Source organism: Rhinichthys klamathensis, unplaced genomic scaffold, assembly GCF_029890125.1.
Source record: "Rhinichthys klamathensis goyatoka isolate OS25496 unplaced genomic scaffold, OSU_Roscu_1.1 h1tg000962l_1, whole genome shotgun sequence".
NCBI classification, from domain to species: domain Eukaryota; kingdom Metazoa; phylum Chordata; class Actinopteri; order Cypriniformes; family Leuciscidae; genus Rhinichthys; species Rhinichthys klamathensis.
Genome location: NW_026607280.1, coordinates 63,963 through 89,962, shown reverse-complemented (window position 1 = coordinate 89,962; position 26,000 = coordinate 63,963). Strand labels below are relative to the sequence as shown.

The 26,000-nt window shown below is 47.2% G+C and overlaps 1 protein-coding gene across 1 annotated transcript; it reads right to left on the bottom strand.

Moving 5' to 3' along the window:
• Nucleotides 1-23,931, bottom strand: LOC130078728 (probable ATP-dependent RNA helicase DDX46; the record flags this gene model as incomplete). The annotated part of the gene is made up of 7 exons (XM_056244336.1): nt 23,813-23,931; nt 17,028-17,213; nt 16,874-16,948; nt 15,946-16,027; nt 15,706-15,874; nt 14,809-15,008; nt 1-111 (listed from the first exon to the last, which is right to left on the bottom strand). Coding segments are annotated over exons 1-7 (840 nt in total), but the record flags the coding sequence as incomplete, so codon positions are not given.
• Between the last annotated feature and the right edge of the window lie 2,069 nt (nt 23,932-26,000).

Below are 26,000 nucleotides of genomic sequence, written 5' to 3'. Positions count from 1 at the left end.
CTCCATGGCGTCCTGGTCGTTCTCCATCAGCTCGCCCTTCTTCTTGGAGGTGTGCGGCATCTTCCTCGTCTTCATCACGGTCATCACTTTAGTGACGGACATGCCTCCTTTCTGCTGACACACACGCAGAGCAGCGCCGTTACTCAGGGCTCACACACACACACACACACACAGAGCAGCGCCGTTACTCAGGGCTCACACACACACACACACACACAGAGCAGCGCCGTTACTCAGGGCTCACACACACACACAGAGCAGCGCCGTTACTCAGGGCTCACACACACACACAGAGCAGCGCCGTTACTCAGGGCTCACACACACACACAGAGCAGCGCAGCCCTGATCACTCTAAACACCCTGATCACTCTAAACACCCTGATCACTCTGATCACTCTAAACACCCTGAGCACTCTAAACACCCTGAGCACTCTAAACACCCTGATCACTCTAAACACCCTGATCACTCTAAACACCCTGATCACTCTAAACACCCTGATCACTCTAAACACCCTGATCACTCTAAACACCCTGATCACTCTAAACACCCTGATCACTCTAAACACCCTGATCACCCTGATCACTCTAAACACCCTGAGCACTCTAAACACCCTGAGCACTCTAAACACCCTGATCACTCTAAACACCCTGATCACTCTAAACACCCTGATCACTCTAAACACCCTGATCACTCTAAACACCCTGATCACTCTAAACACCCTGATCACTCTAAACACCCTGATCACTCTAAACACCCTGATCACTCTAAACACCCTGATCACTCTAAACACCCTGATCACTCTAAACACCCTGATCACTCTAAACACCCTGATCACTCTAAACACCCTGATCACTCTAAACACCCTGATCACTCTAAACACCCTGATCACTCTAAACACCCTGATCACTCTGAGCACCCTGATCACTCTAAACACCCTGATCACTCTAAACACCCTGATCACTCTGAGCACCCTGATCACTCTGAGCACCCTGATCACTCTGAGCACCCTGATCACTCTTATCACTCTAAGCACCCTGATCACTCTGAGCACCCTGATCACTCTGAGCACCCTGATCACTCTGAGCACCCTGATCACTCTGAGCACCCTGATCACTCTGAGCACCCTGATCACTCTGAGCACCCTGATCACTCTGAGCACCCTGATCACTCTTATCACTCTAAGCACCCTGATCACTCTGAGCACCCTGATCACTCTGAGCACCCTGATCACTCTGAGCACCCTGATCACTCTGAGCACCCTGATCACTCTGAGCACCCTGATCACTCTAAACACCCTGATAACTCTAAACACCCTGATCACTCTAAACACCCTGATCACCCTAAACACCCTGAGCACCCTGAGCACCCTGATCACTCTGAGCACCCTGATCACTCTGAGCACCCTGATCACTCTGAGCACCCTGATCACTCTGAGCACCCTGATCACTCTGAGCACCCTGATCACTCTAAACACCCTAAACACCCTGATCACTCTAAACACCCTGATCACTCTAAACACCCTGATCACCCTGATCACTCTAAACACCCTGATCACTCTAAACACCCTGATCACTCTAAACACCCTGATCACTCTGAGCACTCTAAACACCCTGATCACTCTGAGCACCCTGATCACCCTGATCACTCTCTCTGAGCACCCTGATCACTCTCTCTGAGCACCCTGATCACTCTAAACACCCTGAGCACCCTGATCACTCTAAACACCCTGATCACTCTAAACACCCTGATCACTCTAAACACCCTGATCACTCTAAACACCCTGATCACTCTAAACACCCTGATCACTCTAAACACCCTGATCACTCTAAACACCCTGATCACTCTAAACACCCTGATCACTCTAAACACCCTGATCACTCTAAACACCCTGATCACTCTGAGCACCCTGATCACTCTGAGCACCCTGATCACTCTGAGCACCCTGATCACTCTAAACACCCTGATCACTCTAAACACCCTGATCACTCTGAGCACCCTGATCACTCTGAGCACCCTGATCACTCTGAGCACCCTGATCACTCTTATCACTCTAAGCACCCTGATCACTCTGAGCACCCTGATCACTCTGAGCACCCTGATCACTCTGAGCACCCTGATCACTCTGAGCACCCTGATCACTCTGAGCACCCTGATCACTCTGATCACTCTGAGCACCCTGATCACTGATCACTCTGATCACTCTAAACACCCTGATCACTCTAAACACCCTGATCACTGATCACTCTGAGCACCCTGATCACCCTGATCACTCTGAGCACCCTGATCACTCTAAACACCCTGATCACTCTAAACACCCTGATCACTCTAAACACCCTGATCACTCTAAACACCCTGATCACTCTAAACACCCTGATCACTCTAAACACCCTGATCACTCTAAACACCCTGATCACTCTGAGCACCCTGATCACTCTGAGCACCCTGATCACTCTGAGCACCCTGATCACTCTGAGCACCCTGATCACTCTGAGCACCCTGATCACTCTGAGCACCCTGATCACTCTGATCACTCTAAACACCCTGATCACTCTGAGCACCCTGATCACTCTGAGCACCCTGATCACTCTGAGCACCCTGATCACTCTGAGCACTCTAAACACCCTGATCACTCTAAACACCCTGATCACTGAGCACCCTGATCACCCTGATCACTCTGAGCACCCTGATCACTCTGAGCACCCTGATCACTCTGAGCACCCTGATCACTCTAAACAACACCCTGATCACTCTAAACAACACCCTGATCACTCTAAACACCCTGATCACTCTAAACAACACCCTGATCACTCTGAGCAGTCTAAACACCCTGATCACTCTGAGCACCCTGATTACTCTAAACACCCTGATCACTCTGAGCACCCTGATCACCCTGATCACTCTGAGCACCCTGATCACTCTGAGCACCCTGATCACTCTAAACAACACCCTGATCCCTCTAAACAACACCCTGATCCCTCTAAACAACACCCTGATCACTCTAAACACCCTGATCACTCTAAACACCCTGATCACTCTAAACACCCTGATCACTCTAAACACCCTGATCACTCTAAACACCCTGATCACTCTAAACACCCTGATCACTCTAAACAACACCCTGATCACTCTGAGCACCCTGATCACTCTGAGCACCCTGATCACTCTAAACAACACCCTGATCCCTCTAAACAACACCCTGATCACTCTAAACAACACCCTGATCACTCTAAACAACACCCTGATCACTCTAAACAACACCCTGATCACTCTAAACAACACTAAACAACACCCTGATCACTCTAAACAACACCCTGATCACTCGGAGCACCCTGATCACTCGGAGCACCCTGATCACTCTGATCACTCTAAACACCCTGATCACTGATCACCCTGATCACTCTAAACACCCTGATCACTGATCACTCTAAACGCACTGATCACTGATCACTCTGAGCACCCTGATCACCCTGATCACTCTAAACACCCTGATCACCCTTATCACTGATCACCCTGATCACTCTGAACACCCTGATCACTCTGAACACCCTGATCACTCTGAACACCCTGATCACTCTGAACACCCTGATCACTCTGAACACCCTGATCACTCTGAACACCCTGATCACTTTGAGCACCCTGATCACTCTAAACACCCTGATCACTGATCACTCTGATCACTCTAAACACCCTGATCACTCTAAACACCCTGATCACTCTAAACACCCTGATCACTCTAAACACCCTGATCACCCTAAACACCCTGAGCACCCTGATCACCCTAAACACCCTGAGCACCCTGAGCACCCTGATCACTCTAAACACCCTGATCACTCTGAGCACCCTGATCACTCTAAACACCCTGATCACTCTAAACACCCTGATCACTCTAAACACCCTGATCACTCTGATCACTCTGAACACCCTGATCACTCTGAACACCCTGATCACTCTAAACACCCTGATCACCCTGATCACTCTGAACACCCTGATCACTCTGAACACCCTGATCACTCTAAACACCCTGATCACTCTAAACACCCTGATCACTCTAAACACCCTGATCACTCTAAACACCCTGATCACTCTAAACACCCTGATCACTCTAAACACCCTGATCACTCTGAGCACCCTGATCACTCTAAACACCCTGATCACCCTGATCACTCTAAACACCCTAAACACCCTGATCACTCTAAACACCCTGATCACCCTGAGCACCCTGAGCACCCTGATCACTCTGAGCACTCTAAACACCCTGATCACTCTAAACAACCTGATCACTCTAAACACTAAACACCCTGATCACTCTAAACACCCTGATCACTCTGAGCATCCTGAGCACCCTGATCACTCTAAACACCCTGATCACCCTGAGCACCCTGAGCACCCTGATCACTCTGAGCACTCTAAACACCCTGATCACTCTAAACAACCTGATCACTCTAAACACTAAACACCCTGATCACTCTAAACACCCTGATCACCCTGAGCATCCTGAGCACCCTGATCACTCTAAACACCCTGATCACTCTAAACACTAAACACCCTGATCACTCTAAACACCCTGATCACTCTGAGCACCCTGATCACTCTGAGCACTCTGATCACTCTGAGCACCCTAAACACCCTGATCACTCTAAACACCCTGATCACTCTGAACACCCTGATCACTCTGAACACCCTGATCACTCTGAACACCCTGATCACTCTGAACACCCTGATCACTCTGAACACCCTGATCACTCTGAACACCCTGATCACTCTGAACACCCTGATCACTCTGAACACCCTGATCACTTTAAATACCCTGATCACCCTGAGCACCCTGATCACCCTAAACACCTTGATCACTCTAAACACCCTGATCACTCTAAACACCCTGATCACCCTGATCACTCTGAGCACCCTGATCACTCTAAACAACACCCTGATCACTCTAAACAACACCCTGATCACTCTAAACAACACCCTGATCACTCTGAGCAGTCTAAACACCCTGATCACCCTTATCACTGATCACCCTGATCACTCTGAACACCCTGAACACTCTGAACACCCTGATCACTCTGAACACCCTGATCACTCTGAACACCCTGATCACTCTGAACACCCTGATCACTCTGAACACCCTGATCACTCTGAACACCCTGATCACTCTGAACACCCTGATCACTCTAAACACCCTGATCACTCTAAACACCCTGATCACTCTAAACACCCTGATCACTCTAAACACCCTGATCACTCTAAACACCCTGATAAACCTGATCACTCTAAACACCCTGATCACTCTGAGCACCCTGATCACTCTGAGCACCCTGATCACTCTGAGCACCCTGATCACTCTGAGCACCCTGATCACTCTAAACACCCTAAACACCCTGATCACTCTAAACACCCTGATCACCCTGATCACTCTAAACACCCTGAGCACCCTGAGCACTCTAAACACCCTGATCACCCTGATCACTCTAAACACCCTGATCACCCGGAGCACCCTGATCACCCTGATCACTCTCTCTGAGCACCCTGATCACTCTCTCTGAGGACCCTGATCACTCTCTCTGAGCACCCTGATCACTCTCTCTGAGCACCCTGATCACTCTGAGCACCCTGATCACTCTGAGCACCCTGATCACTCTAAACACCCTGATCACTCTAAGCACCCTGATCACTCTGAGCACCCTGATCACTCTGAGCACCCTGATCACTCTGAGCACCCTGATCACTCCGAGCACCCTGATCACTCTGAGCACCCTGATCACTCTGAGCACCCTGATCACTCTGAGCACCCTGATCACTCTGAGCACCCTGATCACTCTGAGCACCCTGATCACCCTGATCACTCTGAGCACCCTGATCACTCTGAGCACCCTGATCACTCTAAACACCCTGAGCACCCTGATCACTCTGATCACTCTAAACACCCTGATCACTGATCACCCTGATCACTCTAAACACCCTGATCACTGACCACTCTGATCACTCTAAACACCCTGATCACTCTGAGCACCCTGATCACTCTGAGCACCCTGATCACTCTAAACACCCTGAGCACCCTGATCACTCTAAACACCCTGATCACTCTGAGCACCCTGATCACTCTAAACACCCTGATCACTCTAAACACCCTGATCACTCTAAACACCCTGATCACTCTAAACACCCTGATCACTCTAAACACCCTGAGCACTCTAAACACCCTGAGCACTCTAAACACCCTGAGCACTCTAAACACCCTGATCACTCTAAACACCCTGAGCACTCTAAACACCCTGAGCACTCTAAACACCCTGAGCACTCTAAACACCCTGAGCACTCTAAACACCCTGAGCACTCTAAACACCCTGAGCACTCTAAACACCCTGAGCACTCTAAACACCCTGAGCACTCTAAACACCCTGAGCACCCTGATCACTCTGAGCACCCTGATCACTCTGAGCACCCTGATCACTCTGAGCACCCTGATCACTCTGAGCACCCTGATCACTCTGAGCACCCTGATCACTCTGAGCACCCTGAGCACCCTGATCACTCTGATCACTCTAAACACCCTGATCACTCTGAGCACCCTGAGCACCCTGATCACTCTAAACATCCTGATCACTCTAAACACCCTGATCACTCTAAACACCCTGATCACTCTGATAACTCTGAGCACTCTGATCACCCTGATCACTCTGAGCACCCTGATCACTCTAAACACCCTGATCACTCTAAACACCCTGATCATTTTGAGCACCCTGATCACTCTGATCACTCTAAACACCCTGATCACTCTGAGCACCCTGATCACTCTGAGCACCCTGATCACTCTGAGCACCCTGATCACTCTGAGCACCCTGATCACTCTGAGCACCCTGATCACTCTAAACACCCTGAGCACCCTGATCACTCTGAGCACCCTGATCACTCTGATCACTCTGAGCACCCTGATCACTCTAAACACCCTGATCACTGATCACCCTGATCACTCTAAACACCCTGATCACTGATCACTCTGATCACTCTGAGCACCCTGATCACCCTGATCACTCTGAGCACCCTGATCACTCTAAACACCCTGAGCACCCTGATCACTCTAAACACCCTGATCACTCTGAGCACCCTGATCATTTTGAGCACCCTGATCACTCTGATCACTCTAAACACCCTGATCACTCTGAGCACCCTGATCACTCTGAGCACCCTGATCACTCTGAGCACCCTGAGCACCCTGATCACTCTGATCACTCTGAGCACCCTGATCACTCTAAACACCCTGATCACTGATCACCCTGATCACTCTAAACACCCTGATCACTGATCACTCTGATCACTCTAAACACCCTGATCACTGATCACTCTGATCACCCTGATCACTCTAAACACCCTGAGCACCCTGATCACTCTAAACACCCTGATCACTCTAAACACCCTGATCACTCTAAACACCCTGATCACTCTAAACACCCTGATCACTCTGAGCACCCTGATCACTCTGATCACTCTAAACACCCTGATCACTCTAAACACCCTGATCACTCTAAACACCCTGATCACTCTAAACACCCTGAGCACCCTGATCACTCTGAGCACCCTGATCACTCTGAGCACCCTGATCACCCTGATCACTCTGAGCACCCTGATCACTCTGAGCACCCTGATCACTCTAAACACCCTGAGCACCCTGATCACTCTGAGCACCCTGATCACTCTGAGCACCCTGATCACTCTAAACACCCTGATCACTCTAAACACCCTGATCACTCTAAACACCCTGATCACTCTAAACACCCTGATCACCCTGATCACCCTGAGCACCCTGATCACCCTGAGCACCCTGATCACCCTGATCACTCTAAACACCCTGATCACTCTAAACACCCTGATCACTCTGATCACTCTGAACACCCTGATCACTCTGAACACCCTGATCACTCTGAACACCCTGATCACTCTGAACACCCTGATCACTCTAAACACCCTGATCACTCTAAACACCCTGATCACTCTAAACACCCTGATCACTGAGCACTCTAAACACCCTGATCACTCTAAACACCCTGATCACTCTAAACACCCTGATCACTCTGAGCACCCTGATCACTCTGAGCACCCTGATCACTCTGAGCACCCTGATCACTCTGAGCACCCTGATCACTCTGAGCACCCTGATCACTCTGAGCACCCTGATCACTCTGAGCACCCTGATCACTCTAAACACCCTGAGCACCCTGATCACTCTAAACACCCTGATCACTCTAAACACCCTGATCACCCTGATCACTCTAAACACCCTGATCACTCTAAACACCCTGATCACCCTGAGCACCCTGAGCACTCTCTCTGAGCACCCTGATCACTCTGAGCACCCTGATCACTCTGAGCACCCTGATCACTCTGAGCACCCTGATCACTCTAAACACCCTGAGCACCCTGATCACTCTAAACACCCTGAGCACCCTGATCACTCTGAGCACCCTGATCACTCTCTCTGAGCACCCTGATCACTCTGAGCACCCTGATCACTCTGAGCACCCTGAGCACCCTGATCACCCTGAGCACCCTGATCACTCTGAGCACCCTGATCACTCTGAGCACCCTGATCACTCTGAGCACCCTGATCACTCTGAGCACCCTGATCACTCTGAGCACCCTGATCACTCTAAACACCCTGATCACTCTGAGCACCCTGATCACTCTGAGCACTCTGAGCACCCTGATCACTCTAAACACCCTGATCACTCTAAACACCCTGATCACTCTGAGCACCCTGATCACTCTAAACACCCTGAGCACCCTGATCACTCTGAGCACCCTGATCACTCTGAGCACCCTGATCACTCTGAGCACCCTGATCACTCTGAGCACCCTGATCACCCTGATCACTCTGAGCACCCTGATCACTCTGAGCACCCTGATCACTCTAAACACCCTGAGCACCCTGATCACTCTGAGCACCCTGATCACTCTGAGCACCCTGATCACTCTAAACACCCTGATCACTCTAAACACCCTGATCACTCTAAACACCCTGATCACTCTAAACACCCTGATCACCCTGATCACCCTGAGCACCCTGATCACCCTGAGCACCCTGATCACCCTGATCACTCTAAACACCCTGATCACTCTAAACACCCTGATCACTCTGATCACTCTGAACACCCTGATCACTCTGAACACCCTGATCACTCTGAACACCCTGATCACTCTGAACACCCTGATCACTCTAAACACCCTGATCACTCTAAACACCCTGATCACTCTAAACACCCTGATCACTGAGCACTCTAAACACCCTGATCACTCTAAACACCCTGATCACTCTAAACACCCTGATCACTCTGAGCACCCTGATCACTCTGAGCACCCTGATCACTCTGAGCACCCTGATCACTCTGAGCACCCTGATCACTCTGAGCACCCTGATCACTCTGAGCACCCTGATCACTCTGAGCACCCTGATCACTCTAAACACCCTGAGCACCCTGATCACTCTAAACACCCTGATCACTCTAAACACCCTGATCACCCTGATCACTCTAAACACCCTGATCACTCTAAACACCCTGATCACCCTGAGCACCCTGAGCACTCTCTCTGAGCACCCTGATCACTCTGAGCACCCTGATCACTCTGAGCACCCTGATCACTCTGAGCACCCTGATCACTCTAAACACCCTGAGCACCCTGATCACTCTAAACACCCTGAGCACCCTGATCACTCTGAGCACCCTGATCACTCTCTCTGAGCACCCTGATCACTCTGAGCACCCTGATCACTCTGAGCACCCTGAGCACCCTGATCACCCTGAGCACCCTGATCACTCTGAGCACCCTGATCACTCTGAGCACCCTGATCACTCTGAGCACCCTGATCACTCTGAGCACCCTGATCACTCTGAGCACCCTGATCACTCTAAACACCCTGATCACTCTGAGCACCCTGATCACTCTGAGCACTCTGAGCACCCTGATCACTCTAAACACCCTGATCACTCTAAACACCCTGATCACTCTGAGCACCCTGATCACTCTAAACACCCTGAGCACCCTGATCACTCTGAGCACCCTGATCACTCTGAGCACCCTGATCACTCTAAACACCCTGATCACTCTAAACACCCTGATCACCCTGAGCACCCTGATCACCCTGAGCACCCTGATCACCCTGAGCACCCTAAACACCCTGATCACTCTAAACACCCTGATCACTCTAAACACCCTGATCACTCTAAACACCCTGATCACTGAGCACTCTGATCAGCCTGAGCACTCTGATCAGCCTGAGCACTCTGATCAGCCTGAGCACTCTGATCAGCCTGAGCACTCTGATCAGCCTGAGCACTCTGATCAGCCTGAGCACTCTGATCAGCCTGAGCACTCTGATCAGCCTGAGCACTCTGATCAGCCTGAGCACTCTGATCAGCCTGAGCACTCTGATCACCCTGATCACTCTAAACACCCTGATCACTCTAAACACCCTGATCACTCTAAACACCCTGATCACTCTGAGCACCCTGATCACTCTGAGCACCCTGATCACTCTGAGCACCCTGATCACTCTGAGCACCCTGATCACTCTAAACACCCTGAGCACCCTGATCACTCTGAGCACCCTGATCACTCTGAGCACCCTGATCACTCTAAACACCCTGATCACTCTAAACACCCTGATCACTCTAAACACCCTGATCACTCTAAACACCCTGATCACTCTAAACACCCTGATCACTGAGCACCCTGATCACTCTGATCACTCTGACCACCCTGAGCACTCTGATCAGCCTGAGCACTCTGATCACCCTGATCACTCTAAACACCCTGATCACTCTAAACACCCTGATCACTCTAAACACCCTGATCACTCTGAGCACTCTAAACACCCTGATCACTCTGAGCACCCTGATCACTCTGAGCACCCTGATCACTCTGAGCACCCTGATCACTCTAAACACCCTGATCACTCTAAACACCCTGATCACTCTAAACACCCTGATCACTCTAAACACCCTGATCACTCTAAACACCCTGATCACCCTGAGCACCCTGATCACCCTGAGCACCCTGATCACTCTGATCACCCTGAGCACCCTGATCACTCTGAGCACCCTGATCACCCTGATCACCCTGAGCACTCTCTCTGAGCACCCTGATCACTCTAAACACCCTGAGCACCCTGATCACTCTGAGCACCCTGATCACTCTGAGCACCCTGATCACCCTGATCACTCTGAGCACCCTGATCACTCTAAACACCCTGATCACTCTAAACACCCTGATTACTCTAAACACCCTGATCACTCTAAACACCCTGATCACTCTAAACACCCTGAGCACCCTGATCACCCTGATCACTCTAAACACCCTGATCACTCTAAACACCCTGATCACTCTAAACACCCTGATCACCCTAAACACCCTGATCACTCCAAACACCCTGATCACTCTAAACACCCTGATCACCCTGAGCACCCTGATCACCCGGATCACTCTGATCACTCTAAACACCCTGATCACTCTAAACACCCTGAGCACCCTGATCACTCTGAGCACCCTGATCACTCTGAGCACCCTGATCACTCTAAACACCCTGATCACTCTGAGCACCCTGATCACTCTAAACACCCTGATCACTCTAAACACCCTGATCACTCTAAACACCCTGATCACTCTAAACACCCTGATCACTCTAAACACCCTGATCACTCTGAGCACCCTGATCACTCATGAGCACCCTGATCACTCATGAGCACCCTGATCACTCATGAGCACCCTGATCACTCATGAGCACCCGGATCACTCATGAGCACCCTGATCACTCTAAACACCCTGATCACTCTAAACACCCTGATCACTCTAAACACCCTGATCACTCTAAACACCCTGATCACTCTAAACACCCTGATCACCCTGATCACTCTAAACACCCTGATCACTCTAAACACCCTGATCACTCTGAGCACCCTGATCACTCTAAACACCCTGATCACTCTGAGCGCCCTGATCACTCTAAACACCCTGATCACTAATCACTCTAAACACCCTGATCACCCTAAACACCCTGATCACTCTGAGCACCCTGATCACTCTAAACACCCTGATCACTCTAAACACCCTGATCACTCTAAACACCCTGATCACTCTAAACACCCTGATCACTCTAAACACCCTGATCACTCTGAGCACCCTGATCACTCTAAACACCCTGATCACTCTAAACACCCTGATCACTCTAAACACCCTGATCACTCTAAACACCCTGATCACTCTGAGCACCCTGATCACTCTGAGCACCCTGATCACTCTGAGCACCCTGATCACTCTGAGCACCCTGATCACTCTGAGCACCCTGATCACTCTAAACACCCTGATCACTCTAAACACCCTGATCACTCTAAACACCCTGATCACTCTAAACACCCTGATCACTCTAAACACCCTGATCACTCTGAGCACCCTGATCACTCTGAGCACCCTGATCACTCTAAACACCCTGATCACTCTGAGCACCCTGATCACTCTAAACACCCTGATCACTCTGAGCACCCTGATCACTCTAAACACCCTGATCACTCTAAACACCCTGATCACTCTGAGCACCCTGATCACTCTAAACACCCTGATCACTCTGAGCACCCTGATCACTCTAAACACCCTGATCACTCTAAACACCCTGATCACTCTGAGCACCCTGATCACTCTAAACACCCTGATCACTCTGAGCACCCTGATCACTCTAAACACCCTGATCACTCTAAACACCCTGATCACTCTAAACACCCTGATCACTCTGAGCACCCTGATCACTCTAAACACCCTGATCACTCTGAGCACCCTGACCACTCTAAACACCCTGATCACTCTAAACACCCTGATCACTCTAAACACCCTGATCACTCTGAGCACCCTGATCACTCTGAGCACCCTGATCCCTCTAAACAACACCCTGATCACTAATCACTCTAAACACCCTGATCACCCTAAACACCCTGATCACTCTAAACACCCTGATCACTCTGAGCACCCTGATCACTCTAAACACCCTGATCACTCTAAACACCCTGATCACTCTAAACACCCTGATCACTCTGAGCACCCTGATCCCTCTAAACAACACCCTGATCACTCTAAACACCCTGATCACCCTAAACACCCTGATCACCCTGAGCACCCTGATCACTCTAAACACCCTGATCACTCTAAACACCCTGATCACTCTAAACACCCTGATCACTCAAAACACCCTGATCACTCAAAACACCCTGATCACTCTAAACACCCTGATCACTCTAAACACCCTGATCACTCTAAACACCCTGATCACTCTAAACACCCTGATCACTCTGATCACCCTGATCACTCTGATCACCCTGATCACTCTAAACACCCTGATCACTCTAAACACCCTGATCACTCTAAACACCCTGATCACTCTAAACACCCTGATCACTCTGAGCACCCTGATCACTCTGAGCACCCTGATCACTCATGAGCACCCTGATCACTCATGAGCACCCTGATCACTCTAAACACCCTGATCACTCTAAACACCCTGATCACTCTAAACACCCTGATCACTCTAAACACCCTGATCACTCTAAACACCCTGATCACTCTAAACACCCTGATCACTCTAAACACCCTGATCACTCTAAACACCCTGATCACTCTGATCACCCTGATCACTCTAAACACCCTGATCACCCTGAGCACCCTGATCACTCTAAACACCCTGATCACTCTAAACACCCTGATCACTCTAAACACCCTGATCACTCTAAACACCCTGATCACTCTAAACACCCTGATCACTCTAAACACCCTGATCACTCTGAGCACTCTAAACACCCTGATCACTCTAAACACCCTGATCACTCTAAACACCCTGATCACTCTAAACACCCTGATCACTCTAAACACCCTGATCACTCTAAACACCCTGATCACTCTAAACACCCTGATCACTCTAAACACCCTGATCACTCTAAACACCCTGATCACTCTGAGCACCCTGATCACTCTGAGCACCCTGATCACTCTGAGCACCCTGATCACTCTGAGCACCCTGATCACTCTGAGCACCCTGATCACTCTGATCACTCTAAACACCCTGATCACCCTAAACACCCTGATCACCCTGATCACTCATGAGCACCCTGATCACTCATGAGCACCCTGATCACTCATGAGCACCCTGATCACTCATGAGCACCCTGATCACTCATGAGCACCCTGATCACTCATGAGCACCCTGATCACTCTAAACACCCTGATCACTCTAAACACCCTGATCACTCTAAACACCCTGATCACTCTAAACACCCTGATCACTCTGATCACCCTGATCACTCTAAACACCCTGATCACTCTAAACACCCTGATCACCCTAAACACCCTGATCACCCTAAACACCCTGATCACCCTAAACACCCTGATCACTCTAAACACCCTGATCACTCTAAACACCCTGATCACTCTAAACACCCTGATCACTCTAAACACCCTGATCACTCTAAACACCCTGATCACTCTAAACACCCTGATCACTCTAAACACCCTGATCACTCTGAGCACCCTGATCACTCTAAACACACTGATCACTGATCACTCTGAGCACCCTGATCACTCTGATCACTCTAAACACCCTGATCACCCTAAACACCCTGATCACCCTGATCACTCTAAACACCCTGATCACCCTGATCACTCTGATGAAACCCTCACAGAAAGAGATGCTCCTCAGAGATCACAAGGCTCTTCTACACAGAGGAACTGAACACTGATGAACCACAGAAGGAAGTGTAGACCACAGGAAGTACCTTGTCGTTCCCCCCCTTCATGGTGCCCATGTTGAACTTCTTGACCTCCTCCTTGACCTCCTCCATGTATGCGTCGAGCGGGTCGAGCTCCTCTCCGGCCTCCTCCTCCAGCACCTCCTCCAGCTCCACAGCCGGCTCCTTCTCCTGCTCCTCCTCGTCCGGGTCCGGCTCCACCGGGGCCTGGGTCTCCTCGTCGTCATCTACACACGCACACACACCACGCACACACAAACACACCACACACACGAGCAACGCTGATGACACTGGCTGTGTTTACATGCACAACTTTTGTTTTTGAATGAGTCTGCATGTAGTGTTTACATGAACGCTGAACATGTGATCAGGTTGATGTGCGATTGAAGATAAATCGTGATATATCTTTTGACATGCATTAAAACATTTAAAAATTAAAAACCCCACATAAACATATAAACAACATTAAAAGCTGGATTTTCACCACAGCGGGACTTTAAATGCTGCTATCCGCCTTTGTTGTAGCCATCGGCACACATTATTTAACGTGTTTAACAGTGGAATTCCTGTTGAAAACTACATTACCCATGATTCCACTAATCAGAGAATCGCCTCGAGCAAATCACCCACTGCCATGAAGCACAACCGATGACATCACTGAATCAGTCTCCCTGCGCTCTCTAAACACTCAAACATCACACATTATATATAGCTGAATATTTCTTCATGGTTTTAACTGGACTGTCGTTCGCAGTGCATCATGGGACTGCGGTTCTTTCCGTCAGCAAGTTCCCAGTCTTGCTCCAGTGTTTTCTGCTGTAAATGAGTGTGTGTGGTGTAGTGTTTGATCATAACCGAGTGTGTGTGTGAGTGAGTGAGTGAGTGTGTGAGTGTGTGAGTGTGTGGGTGTGTGGTGTAACTGACCGTCGTCGTCCTCCAGGCTCCACTTCTTGCCCTGCTTCATCTCCTCCAGCTCCTTCTTGATCTCTCCGATGTTCTCCATGGCCTTCTTCCTCTGCTCCTCCCTCCACTTCTCCACGCGCTCCTTCCTCTTCCTCATCTCCTCCTCCAGCGTGTTCTGGTCGAAGTCTTGCTGCGGAGAGAGTGTGTTAGAGCTCAGCGCTGCACACACACACCTGGCATGCACAAGCGCACCGCACTCACGTCTTCCGGCTTCTCCTCCTCCTTCTCCTCCTTCAGCTTCTTCTTGTCAGCGCACTGGTCTCCGTTCTCCGGCTTCTCCTTGCTGGAACACCACAGCACACTTCAGCTAGCGCTAGCGTTAGCGCCTCAGCGAGCCTCGGGCCGCAGGGCGCCGTTACACACGTCTCTGACACTCTAATCACAGAGCTGCTTATTTGCAAAACTAGGAGTGACACTGCCTATATTAATAATTACTTATATAAGTATTTAAATAAAATAATGATAATTAACATTTATAATTAAATGTTCTTCATAGTTCAATGAATTTACATGACTTTTCTACTCACATATAGCAATTTTTCACACAAAATATAGAACTGGAGAAAATGTGTGTGTATATATATATATATGCTGTATTATTCTGTATAACATTTATATACAATTTGAAGGTCTATAACATTTTATTGTGAAGAAATTAACGATTTGCGAGTTAAATAATTCACATATCCGTGTTGTCTTATTTCGATACGATACCTTAGAAAGATATCGATATTCGATACACTTTTCCATACCACAGGGAAACTGTATATTTTAACATTATCTCATAATTTTAGATAATTTGGATAATTTTGTTGTAATAGCTTACACACACACAGCACAGGGAGGCTTTATTTGAAACTTTGAACTAAAACTAAACACGTTTCCACACACACACACTCCGATACTCTCCTGATAACAGCACACATTTATCTAGATTAGCGTTCGAGCGTTAAGAGTGATGATCGTGAACGTTTGGATGTGCAGCTCATACTGTATTCCCAGAAGTCCCTCACATCGCCACTTCCAGTGGAGTTCATCTATCTGAGACTCAGACTATACAGCTGAAGGACCCCTGCTTTACACGATCAGCAGAAGCGTTCAGGTGTGTGTGTGTGTGTGTGACACTGACCTCCTCCCTCTGCTCCTGCTCTTGCTCCTCCTGCGCTCTCGGCTGGTGCGTCTCCTGTCCCGACTCCTGGAGCGCCTGTGAAGAGACGAGGCCGTGAGCACCTGACAGCTGTGTGTGTGTGAGTGCGTGTGTGAGCGTGTGTGTGTGTCCTGACCTCGGCCTCTTGCGGTCTCTGGAGCGTGACCTCCTCCTCTCTCTGCTGCGGGTGCGCTCTCTCCTGCTGCGCTCGCGGGCCCGTGAGCCAGCCGGATCCTCCTTCTTCGAGCGCTTGGAGTCGGGCGAGCGGCTCTTGGACCTGCTGGCGGACCTCGCCCTCGAGCTGGAGCGCTTCCGGTAGTGCCTGAGACAGAGACAGGGGCGAGACACGGTGAGACGCGGGCGAGACGTGGGTGAGACACACGGTGAGACGCGGGTGAGACACGGTGAGGCACGGGCGAGACACGGCGAGACGCGAATGAGACGCGAATGAGACGCGGGCGAGACGCTTTAAAACTTTGACTATCATAACCAGCGTCCGGCAGACGGCCTACGCATCGACTCACGCCACTAGAGTGACACTTCAACTCGATGCACAACGTACTGACGTCACAAGGAGGAGGACGAGGACGACTCTACAGGAGGAGGACGAGGACGACTCTACAGGAGGAGGACGAGGACGACTCTACAGGAGGAGGACGAGGACGACTCTACAGGAGGAGGACGACTCTACAGGAGGAGGACGACTCTACAGGAGGAGGACGACTCTACAGGACGAGGACGACTCTACAGGAGGAGGACGAGGACGACTCTACAGGAGGAGGACGAGGACGACTCTACAGGAGGAGGACGAGGACGACTCTACAGGAGGAGGACGAGGACGACTCTACAGGACGAGGACGACTCTACAGGAGGAGGACGAGGACGACTCTACAGGAGGAGGACGAGGACGACTCTACAGGAGGAGGACGAGGACGACTCTACAGGAGGAGGACGACTCTACAGGAGGAGGACGACTCTACAGGAGGAGGACGACTCTACAGGAGGAGGACGACTCTACAGGAGGAGGACGACTCTACAGGAGGAGGACGACTCTACAGGAGGAGGACGACTCTACAGGAGGAGGACGACTCTACAGGAGGAGGACGACTCTACAGGACGAGGACGACTCTACAGGAGGAGGACGAGGACGACTCTACAGGAGGAGGACGAGGACGACTCTACAGGAGGAGGACGAGGACGACTCTACAGGAGGAGGACGAGGACGACTCTACAGGACGAGGACGACTCTACAGGAGGAGGACGAGGACGACTCTACAGGAGGAGGACGAGGACGACTCTACAGGAGGAGGACGAGGACGACTCTACAGGAGGAGGACGACTCTACAGGAGGAGGACGACTCTACAGGAGGAGGACGACTCTACAGGAGGAGGACGACTCTACAGGAGGAGGACGACTCTACAGGAGGAGGACGACTCTACAGGAGGAGGACGACTCTACAGGAGGAGGACGACTCTACAGGAGGAGGACGAGGACACAGGACGAGGACGAGGACGAGGACACAGGACGAGGACGAGGACGAGGACACAGGACGAGGACGAGGACACAGGACGAGGACGAGGACACAGGACGAGGACGAGGACACAGGACGAGGACGAGGACACAGGACGAGGACGAGGACACAGGACGAGGACGAGGACACAGGACGAGGACGAGGACACAGGACGAGGACGAGGACACAGGACGAGGACGAGGACACAGGACGAGGACGAGGACACAGGACGAGGACGAGGACACAGGACGAGGACGACTCTACAGGACGAGGACGACTCTACAGGACGAGGACGACTCTACAGGACGAGGACGACTCTACAGGACGAGGACGACTCTACAGGACGAGGACGACTCTACAGGACGAGGACGACTCTACAGGACGAGGACGACTCTACAGGACGAGGACGACTCTACAGGACGAGGACGACTCTACAGGACGAGGACGACTCTACAGGACGACTCTACAGGACGAGGACGACTCTACAGGACGAGGACGACTCTACAGGACGAGGACGACTCTACAGGACGAGGACGACTCTACAGGACGAGGACGACTCTACAGGACGAGGACGACTCTACAGGACGAGGACGACTCTACAGGACGAGGACGACTCTACAGGACGAGGACGACTCTACAGGACGAGGACGACTCTACAGGACGAGGACGACTCTACAGGACGAGGACGACTCTACAGGACGAGGACGACTCTACAGGACGAGGACGACTCTACAGGACGAGGACGACTCTACAGGACGAGGACGACTCTACAGGACGAGGACGACTCTACAGGACGAGGACGACTCTACAGGACGAGGACGACTCTACAGGACGAGGACGACTCTACAGGACGAGGACGACTCTACAGGACGAGGACGACTCTACAGGACGAGGACGACTCTACAGGACGAGGACGACTCTACAGGACGAGGACGACTCTACAGGACGAGGACGACTCTACAGGACGAGGACGACTCTACAGGACGAGGACGACTCTACAGGACGAGGACGACTCTACAGGACGAGGACGACTCTACAGGACGAGGACGACTCTACAGGACGAGGACGACTCTACAGGAGGAGGACGACTCTACAGGAGGAGGACGAGGACGAGGACGACTCTACAGGAGGAGGACGAGGACGACTCCACAGGAGGACAACAACTCTACACTACAGGAGGACAACAACTCTACACTACAGGAGGACAACAACTCTACACTACAGGAGGACAACAACTCTACACTACAGGAGGACAACAACTCTACACTACAGGAGGACAACAACTCTACACTACAGGAGGACAACAACTCTACACTACAGGAGGACAACAACTCTACACTACAGGAGGACAACAACTCTACACTACAGGAGGACAACAACTCTACACTACAGGAGGACAACAACTCTACACTACAGGAGGACAACAACTCTACACTACAGGAGGACAACAACTCTACACTACAGGAGGACAACAACTCTACACTACAGGAGGACAACAACTCTACTCCACAGGAGGACAACAACTCTACACTACAGGAGGACAACAACTCTACACTACAGGAGGACAACAACTCTACACTACAGGAGGACAACAACTCTACACTACAGGAGGACAACAACTCTACACTACAGGAGGACAACAACTCTACACTACAGGAGGACAACAACTCTACAGGAGGACAACAACAACTCTACAGGAGAACAACAACAACTCTACACTACAGGAGGACAACAACTCTACACTACAGGAGGACAACAACTCTACACTACAGGAGGACAACAACTCTACACTACAGGAGGACAACAACTCTACAGGAGGACAACAACAACTCTACAGGAGAACAACAACAACTCTACACTACAGGAGGACAACAACTCTACACTACAGGAGGACAACAACTCTACACTACAGGAGGACAACAACTCTACACTACAGGAGGACAACAACTCTACACTACAGGAGGACAACAACTCTACACTACAGGAGGACAACAACTCTACACTACAGGAGGACAACAACTCTACACTACAGGAGGACAACAACTCTACACTACAGGAGGACAACAACAACTCTACAGGAGAACAACAACAACTCTACAGAGGAGCTTATATATGCACTGTTCTTCAATAGGCAATTTAATGTACGTTTGGATAAATCAGTCAAACGTTTATGACGGCCACCATTTAAATGTTTGCATTTAAAAAAAAAAGAGTTGAAACATAATTATGTAATTAAAAAGTTAGTAATAAACTTGTATTATTATGTAAACTTCCTTGTGTGTAATTTGAGTTCTTATATACGTAGAAATCAGCTTACGTTAACCTTCACTATTATAATGTGCACAAACTGACTTCCGGTAGTTTACAGCGGAAATGTGCCATTACTGTCCCTCATATATATACACACTTATGCATTTGGCAGACACTTTTATCCAAATATATATATATATATATTCATTCACAAGTGAATCGATACTGAATCGCAGTTGGAATTGAATCACAAGCTTGTGTATGGAAGTAAAATAATCCCAAATGTTTTTGAAACAAAAAGCCTGTTGAATTGTACTACTTGAAAAAAATATGCATTGCATTAACCCGGCTTGTATTTTAATGCATTGTATTTTTAGGGCTTGCATTTTTATAGGCTGAAATTTAGCATGGTTGAATATTTAAGCTGTGAATATTTCAAATCAAATCATTTCAAACACATTTTCATTAGTAAAATTTCAATAATCCATATTCACCTTTCATATTTCATTTCCCAAATATTCAAACTGATTAAAAATACAACCTATAATATTCAACAGGCGGTTTTCGGTCCATTTTATTTCGCTTTGCAAATTCGCTTCCACAAATTCAGTGGTTCAAATTCGACAGTAAATTCAACGTTGACATCCAGGAGCTGCAGGAAAAGCAGTAGATTACCGAGCATAATCTCCATCTGCTGTTAGTCGACCTCACCAGCAGGGGGTGCAAGCGCGTGTTGTTGACGAAGACCAGAGCAACAGTTAGTGCAAGCCATTCATTCATAAAAACTCAGCATGCATTATGTTTTTTGTGACGATTATCTGGGTCAGTATATATGCGGAAAAGATGATAAAGGCACAAAAGCTGTTTTTATGTTTCATTCATTGTTACTTTCCCTGTGTAGCCTTATGTTATCAGCCTTTTCTACAGTGAATGGGATTATAATCTGTTTCCCTCAATACATCATCATACTCAAAGATTCCCCGAATTCCGTCAGGACAAAGCGCTTAACGTAGCTTAATGGACTACAGTGATATAAAAGACCAAACTCGCACCTTATTTGGAAAGTATGTATTGTACATGTACTGCATTAGATTAAACTGGGAAGTGGCACTTTCATATTGTTTTTCTATATTGTTAGTTTAACTAGTCGCTTTGGATAAAAGTGCCAGCTAAAAGACTAAATGTAAAATTGGGTTGACATTCGCACATTTAGGGACCGTCTCTAAAGGAACAAGTCCTATAGGCCTAAACGTTTCTAACTTCAATAGCAAACTTCAATCTATTTGAATAAATTGCGCATTATGCCTGAGCCTGACACCTACACGAACACTTTACAGTTGGTTTTATGACTGTAAGTCGTTCTTTTCAAATGGTATTTAAGTTAGAAACGTGTATACCAATGTCGTATGTAACTTTAGAGACGGTCCCTAAATGTGCGAATGTCCAATGTCAAACCAAATTTATGCCAGTATATCACTGGGAAACGCTCAGCATTAAACTTTGCGCGTTAAATTCATATTCTGAGTCCACCTGCTAGCCTGCGAGTTTGGTCTTTTATGTCCATTAAGCTACGTTAAGCGTTTTATATGTCCAGCAGGGGAATCCTGACATATTGAGGGAAACCAAACCCTAGTACTGCATGCAGCACATCGCTGCAATATAAGGTTAAGGCAACTAAACAACCAAGAGAAATATGTCAAATGTAACACTGGATCTGTACATCCGCATCGGGGGAATAACATTATCGTTCATGGTAGAGAAAGATGCATGTAGGCTACACAGGAAAAGTAATCGTGAACACACTGAATTTCACATAAAACAGACGTCATAATAATCACAAATACACTTACATTTTTGCAAATAAGTTTTTATGAATGAATGGCTTGCGCTAACTGTTGCTCTGGTCTTCGTCAACAACACGCGCGTCCGCCCCCTGCTGGTGATGTCGACTAACAGCAGATGGAGATTATGCTCGGTAATCTACTGCTTTTCCTGCAGCTCCTGGATGTCAACGTTGAATTTACTGTCGAATTTGAACCACTGAATTTGTGGAAGCGAATTTGCAAAGCGAAATAAAATGGACCGAAAACCGCCTGTTGAATATTATAGGTTGCATTTTTAATCAGTTTGAATATTTGGGATATGAAATATGAAAGGTGAATATGGATTATTGAAATTTTACTAATGAAAATGTGTTTGAAATGATTTGATTTGAAATATTCACAGCTTAAATATTCAACCATGCTAAATTTCAGCCTATAAAATTCAAGCCCTAAAAATACAATGCATTAAAATACAAGCAGGGTTAATGCAATGCATATTTTTTTCAAGTAGTACAATTCAACAGGCTTTTTGTTTCAAAAACATTTGGGATTATTTTACTTCCATACTTGTGAATCGAAATCGAACCGAATCGTGAAATGTGTGACAACGTCCAGGTAAATCACTTATAATAAACGTGGCAAAATTCTATAAAAAAATAATTGTCTCATGTTTCATGGTGACTTTAAACCATTTTAAAGAACAGCTCACAGTTTTGTTTATGTTTCAACTGAAACCGATAGAACTTTAGGTTTATTATACTGGCTCCACATTATATACACAAAGTTAAAAAGACTGCAAAACACCTTTTTTAAATATTATAAAATAATAATATATTAAAATAATATATTATTATATAACAACTACTATTATTATTAATAATTATTATTTACAACAGAGGTCGACATATATCTGTAAATTAGACATAAAAGTAAAATATAGTTGTGTTTTATGGAAGCGGACTGCGTGGTGATGACGTAATGAATTAAACTGTATTTAATTGCGATGTAAACAACATAATGGCGCTATATAGCAGATATATTCACACAGACTCACTAACCTCATCTACTGCTCTCGAGAAACCATTTATTGCAAACATTAGTGAGTTAGTGAGTGAGTGAGTCAGTTAGTTTGTTTGTTTGTGAGTTAGTTAACGTTAGTGAGTAAGTTAAGCAGCTCAAACGTAGAGTTTACGTCTTATGATTATCATTGTTTCATTCGCAGCGCAGCGGTATTAACAACACCTTCCTTATAAACGCTTGTGAATCACACTGGAAACATTACTAAAACAGTTAAGCCTGAAAATGAAAGGGAATTGAATAAACATGAAAAGATTTACCGTGACTCTCGTCCCATGATGTCGCTTCAGTGAGTGCAAACACAGAAACACTTCCGGCTGCATGATGACTACTTCCGCTCTTTACTTTTATTAAAGGGACAGATTCCAGTTCGTCCAAACATCGATCCAGAAACGATGACAAAACTATTCCTTTTATGGATTTATTTAAATTAGACACTTTATACCGCAATTTAAAAATACAAATTAAAGCAATGATAAAATATTTAAATAAATAATTATTGGGAAAGTCACCAAAAAATTACATTCAAACCTGACCAGATGTACATTACCGAGTATCTTTCTGCTGAACTCTACAGTTTGAGATGCTGCTGCGGGGATCGGGATCTCCTTCAAACGTGTGTGTGTGTGTGTGTGTGTGTGTGTGTGTGTGTGTGTGTGTGTGTGTGTGTGTGTGTGTGTGTGTGTGTGTGTGTGTCATGTTGTTTTCGTGATTTGGTAAAAATTGGTAAAAATCCAGTGCTGTCCCTCAAACACTCGCATGATGACGTAGAGTGTCACGTGTTCGGACGCGTTTGTGTGCCTCCATCCATCACATTTTCTCATAAGGAATATCATATCACTTAATTAATCTGCTACTTCTTTTAGCTATATTTATAAATGTAAATTTGGAGGAAATGCGCCTTTGTTTTTAATTTTAAGATTAGAAATTCAACAATACATAAACACAATGTTGTCTTTAAAAATAAGAAAGCTGCAGTGTTTCAATTTGTAAAGATTTTCACTTTTTTATTTCACTTTAAAGTTTGTCACTGTTTCTTTATATATTTGTCTTTTTTTTTTGTTTACTCAATGTACCCCCTTGACCTTAGTTGTAATTCTTAAAAAAATAAAAAATCAGTTTTGCGACTCGATTCATTGTTCAGAAATACTCAATTACGATAAAATACAGCAAATAAAATAAAATAAGATGAAAACAGCGTTCAGAGGTTCCCCATGCCATTATTACTTCATCTGAATGTAAAGCTCCTTTAAAATGACATTCTTCTTCTTTGCCCACTTTCCTCTGATACACAGTTGTGTTCAAAACAATAGCAGTGTGTTTAAAAAACTGTGTAAAGCTCAAAATCCTTATAATAACTTTTATTTCAATACACGCAAATGCATTGAGAACACTGCACATTCGAAATCAAAACAGAACGAAAAATGTATTAAATTTGTTATTACTTTATAGAAAGGGAAGAAAAAGGAATATTAGGCTGTTCAAATGAATAGCAGTGTCTGCATGCTATACTGTAAACTGAACCATGCTTGAAGATTTAGCTTTCTTGTGATCACTGAACTAGTGTTTAGTTGTGTATCCAGGGCTTGACACTGCTCACACATGAGTCGGCCAGCTTCAGGTCTGCATGTTCAGGACACAACTCCTGCATTTCTGGGGTTTGCCTCGAAAGACTAAAGTCACCCCACAAGTGTTGTGCTGGATTGAGGTCCGGGATCGGGCTGGCCTCTTGTCGGTCGGGAAGCGAGATGCTGCTCGCTTATGGTGTGTTTGGGGTCGTTGTCTTGTTGTCATTCCTCTCTGGCGTAAGGCAACACGACCTCTTTAAGTCTGTTGATACTCAAACTGATCCGAGATAAATAGGCCCAACACTATAGTATGAGAAACATCCAGGGACGGACTGGGGCTAAAAAACAGCCCTGGACTTTCTCCCAAATAGGCCCATCATCCAGCCATTCGCCCCTAGCCACTAGGATGTCCTGATACTATGCCACAATACTGTAACCTATATCAGACAAGGTATTCACAGCAAGTAATATCTCAAAAACAATGATGACAATTGGGGTTTTGTTTATTAATGAAGCCTCAGTCTTCAAATAAAAAACAACAAAATGTGCAATGCCATTACATCTGCATTGAAAATAAAATACAAATAATGAAATGTCACTGGCTACAGAAACCCTAATTATAAAACATATAGTTACTATATACCAGGGGTCTCCAACCTTTTTGTGTGCGAGGGCTAAAGGGATAAAATAATCTAGAAGGGCTATACTCAAAAATATTTATTATACATATAACATGGTTGTGTTTTTTTTTACCTTACCTTTACCTTTACTTTTAACTTTAACTTTTTTACTTTTCACCATCATATGCGAAATAATACAATATCTTGATATTCTGGTTCAACAATTCCTGAAAAAATTGTAATATATATATATATATTAT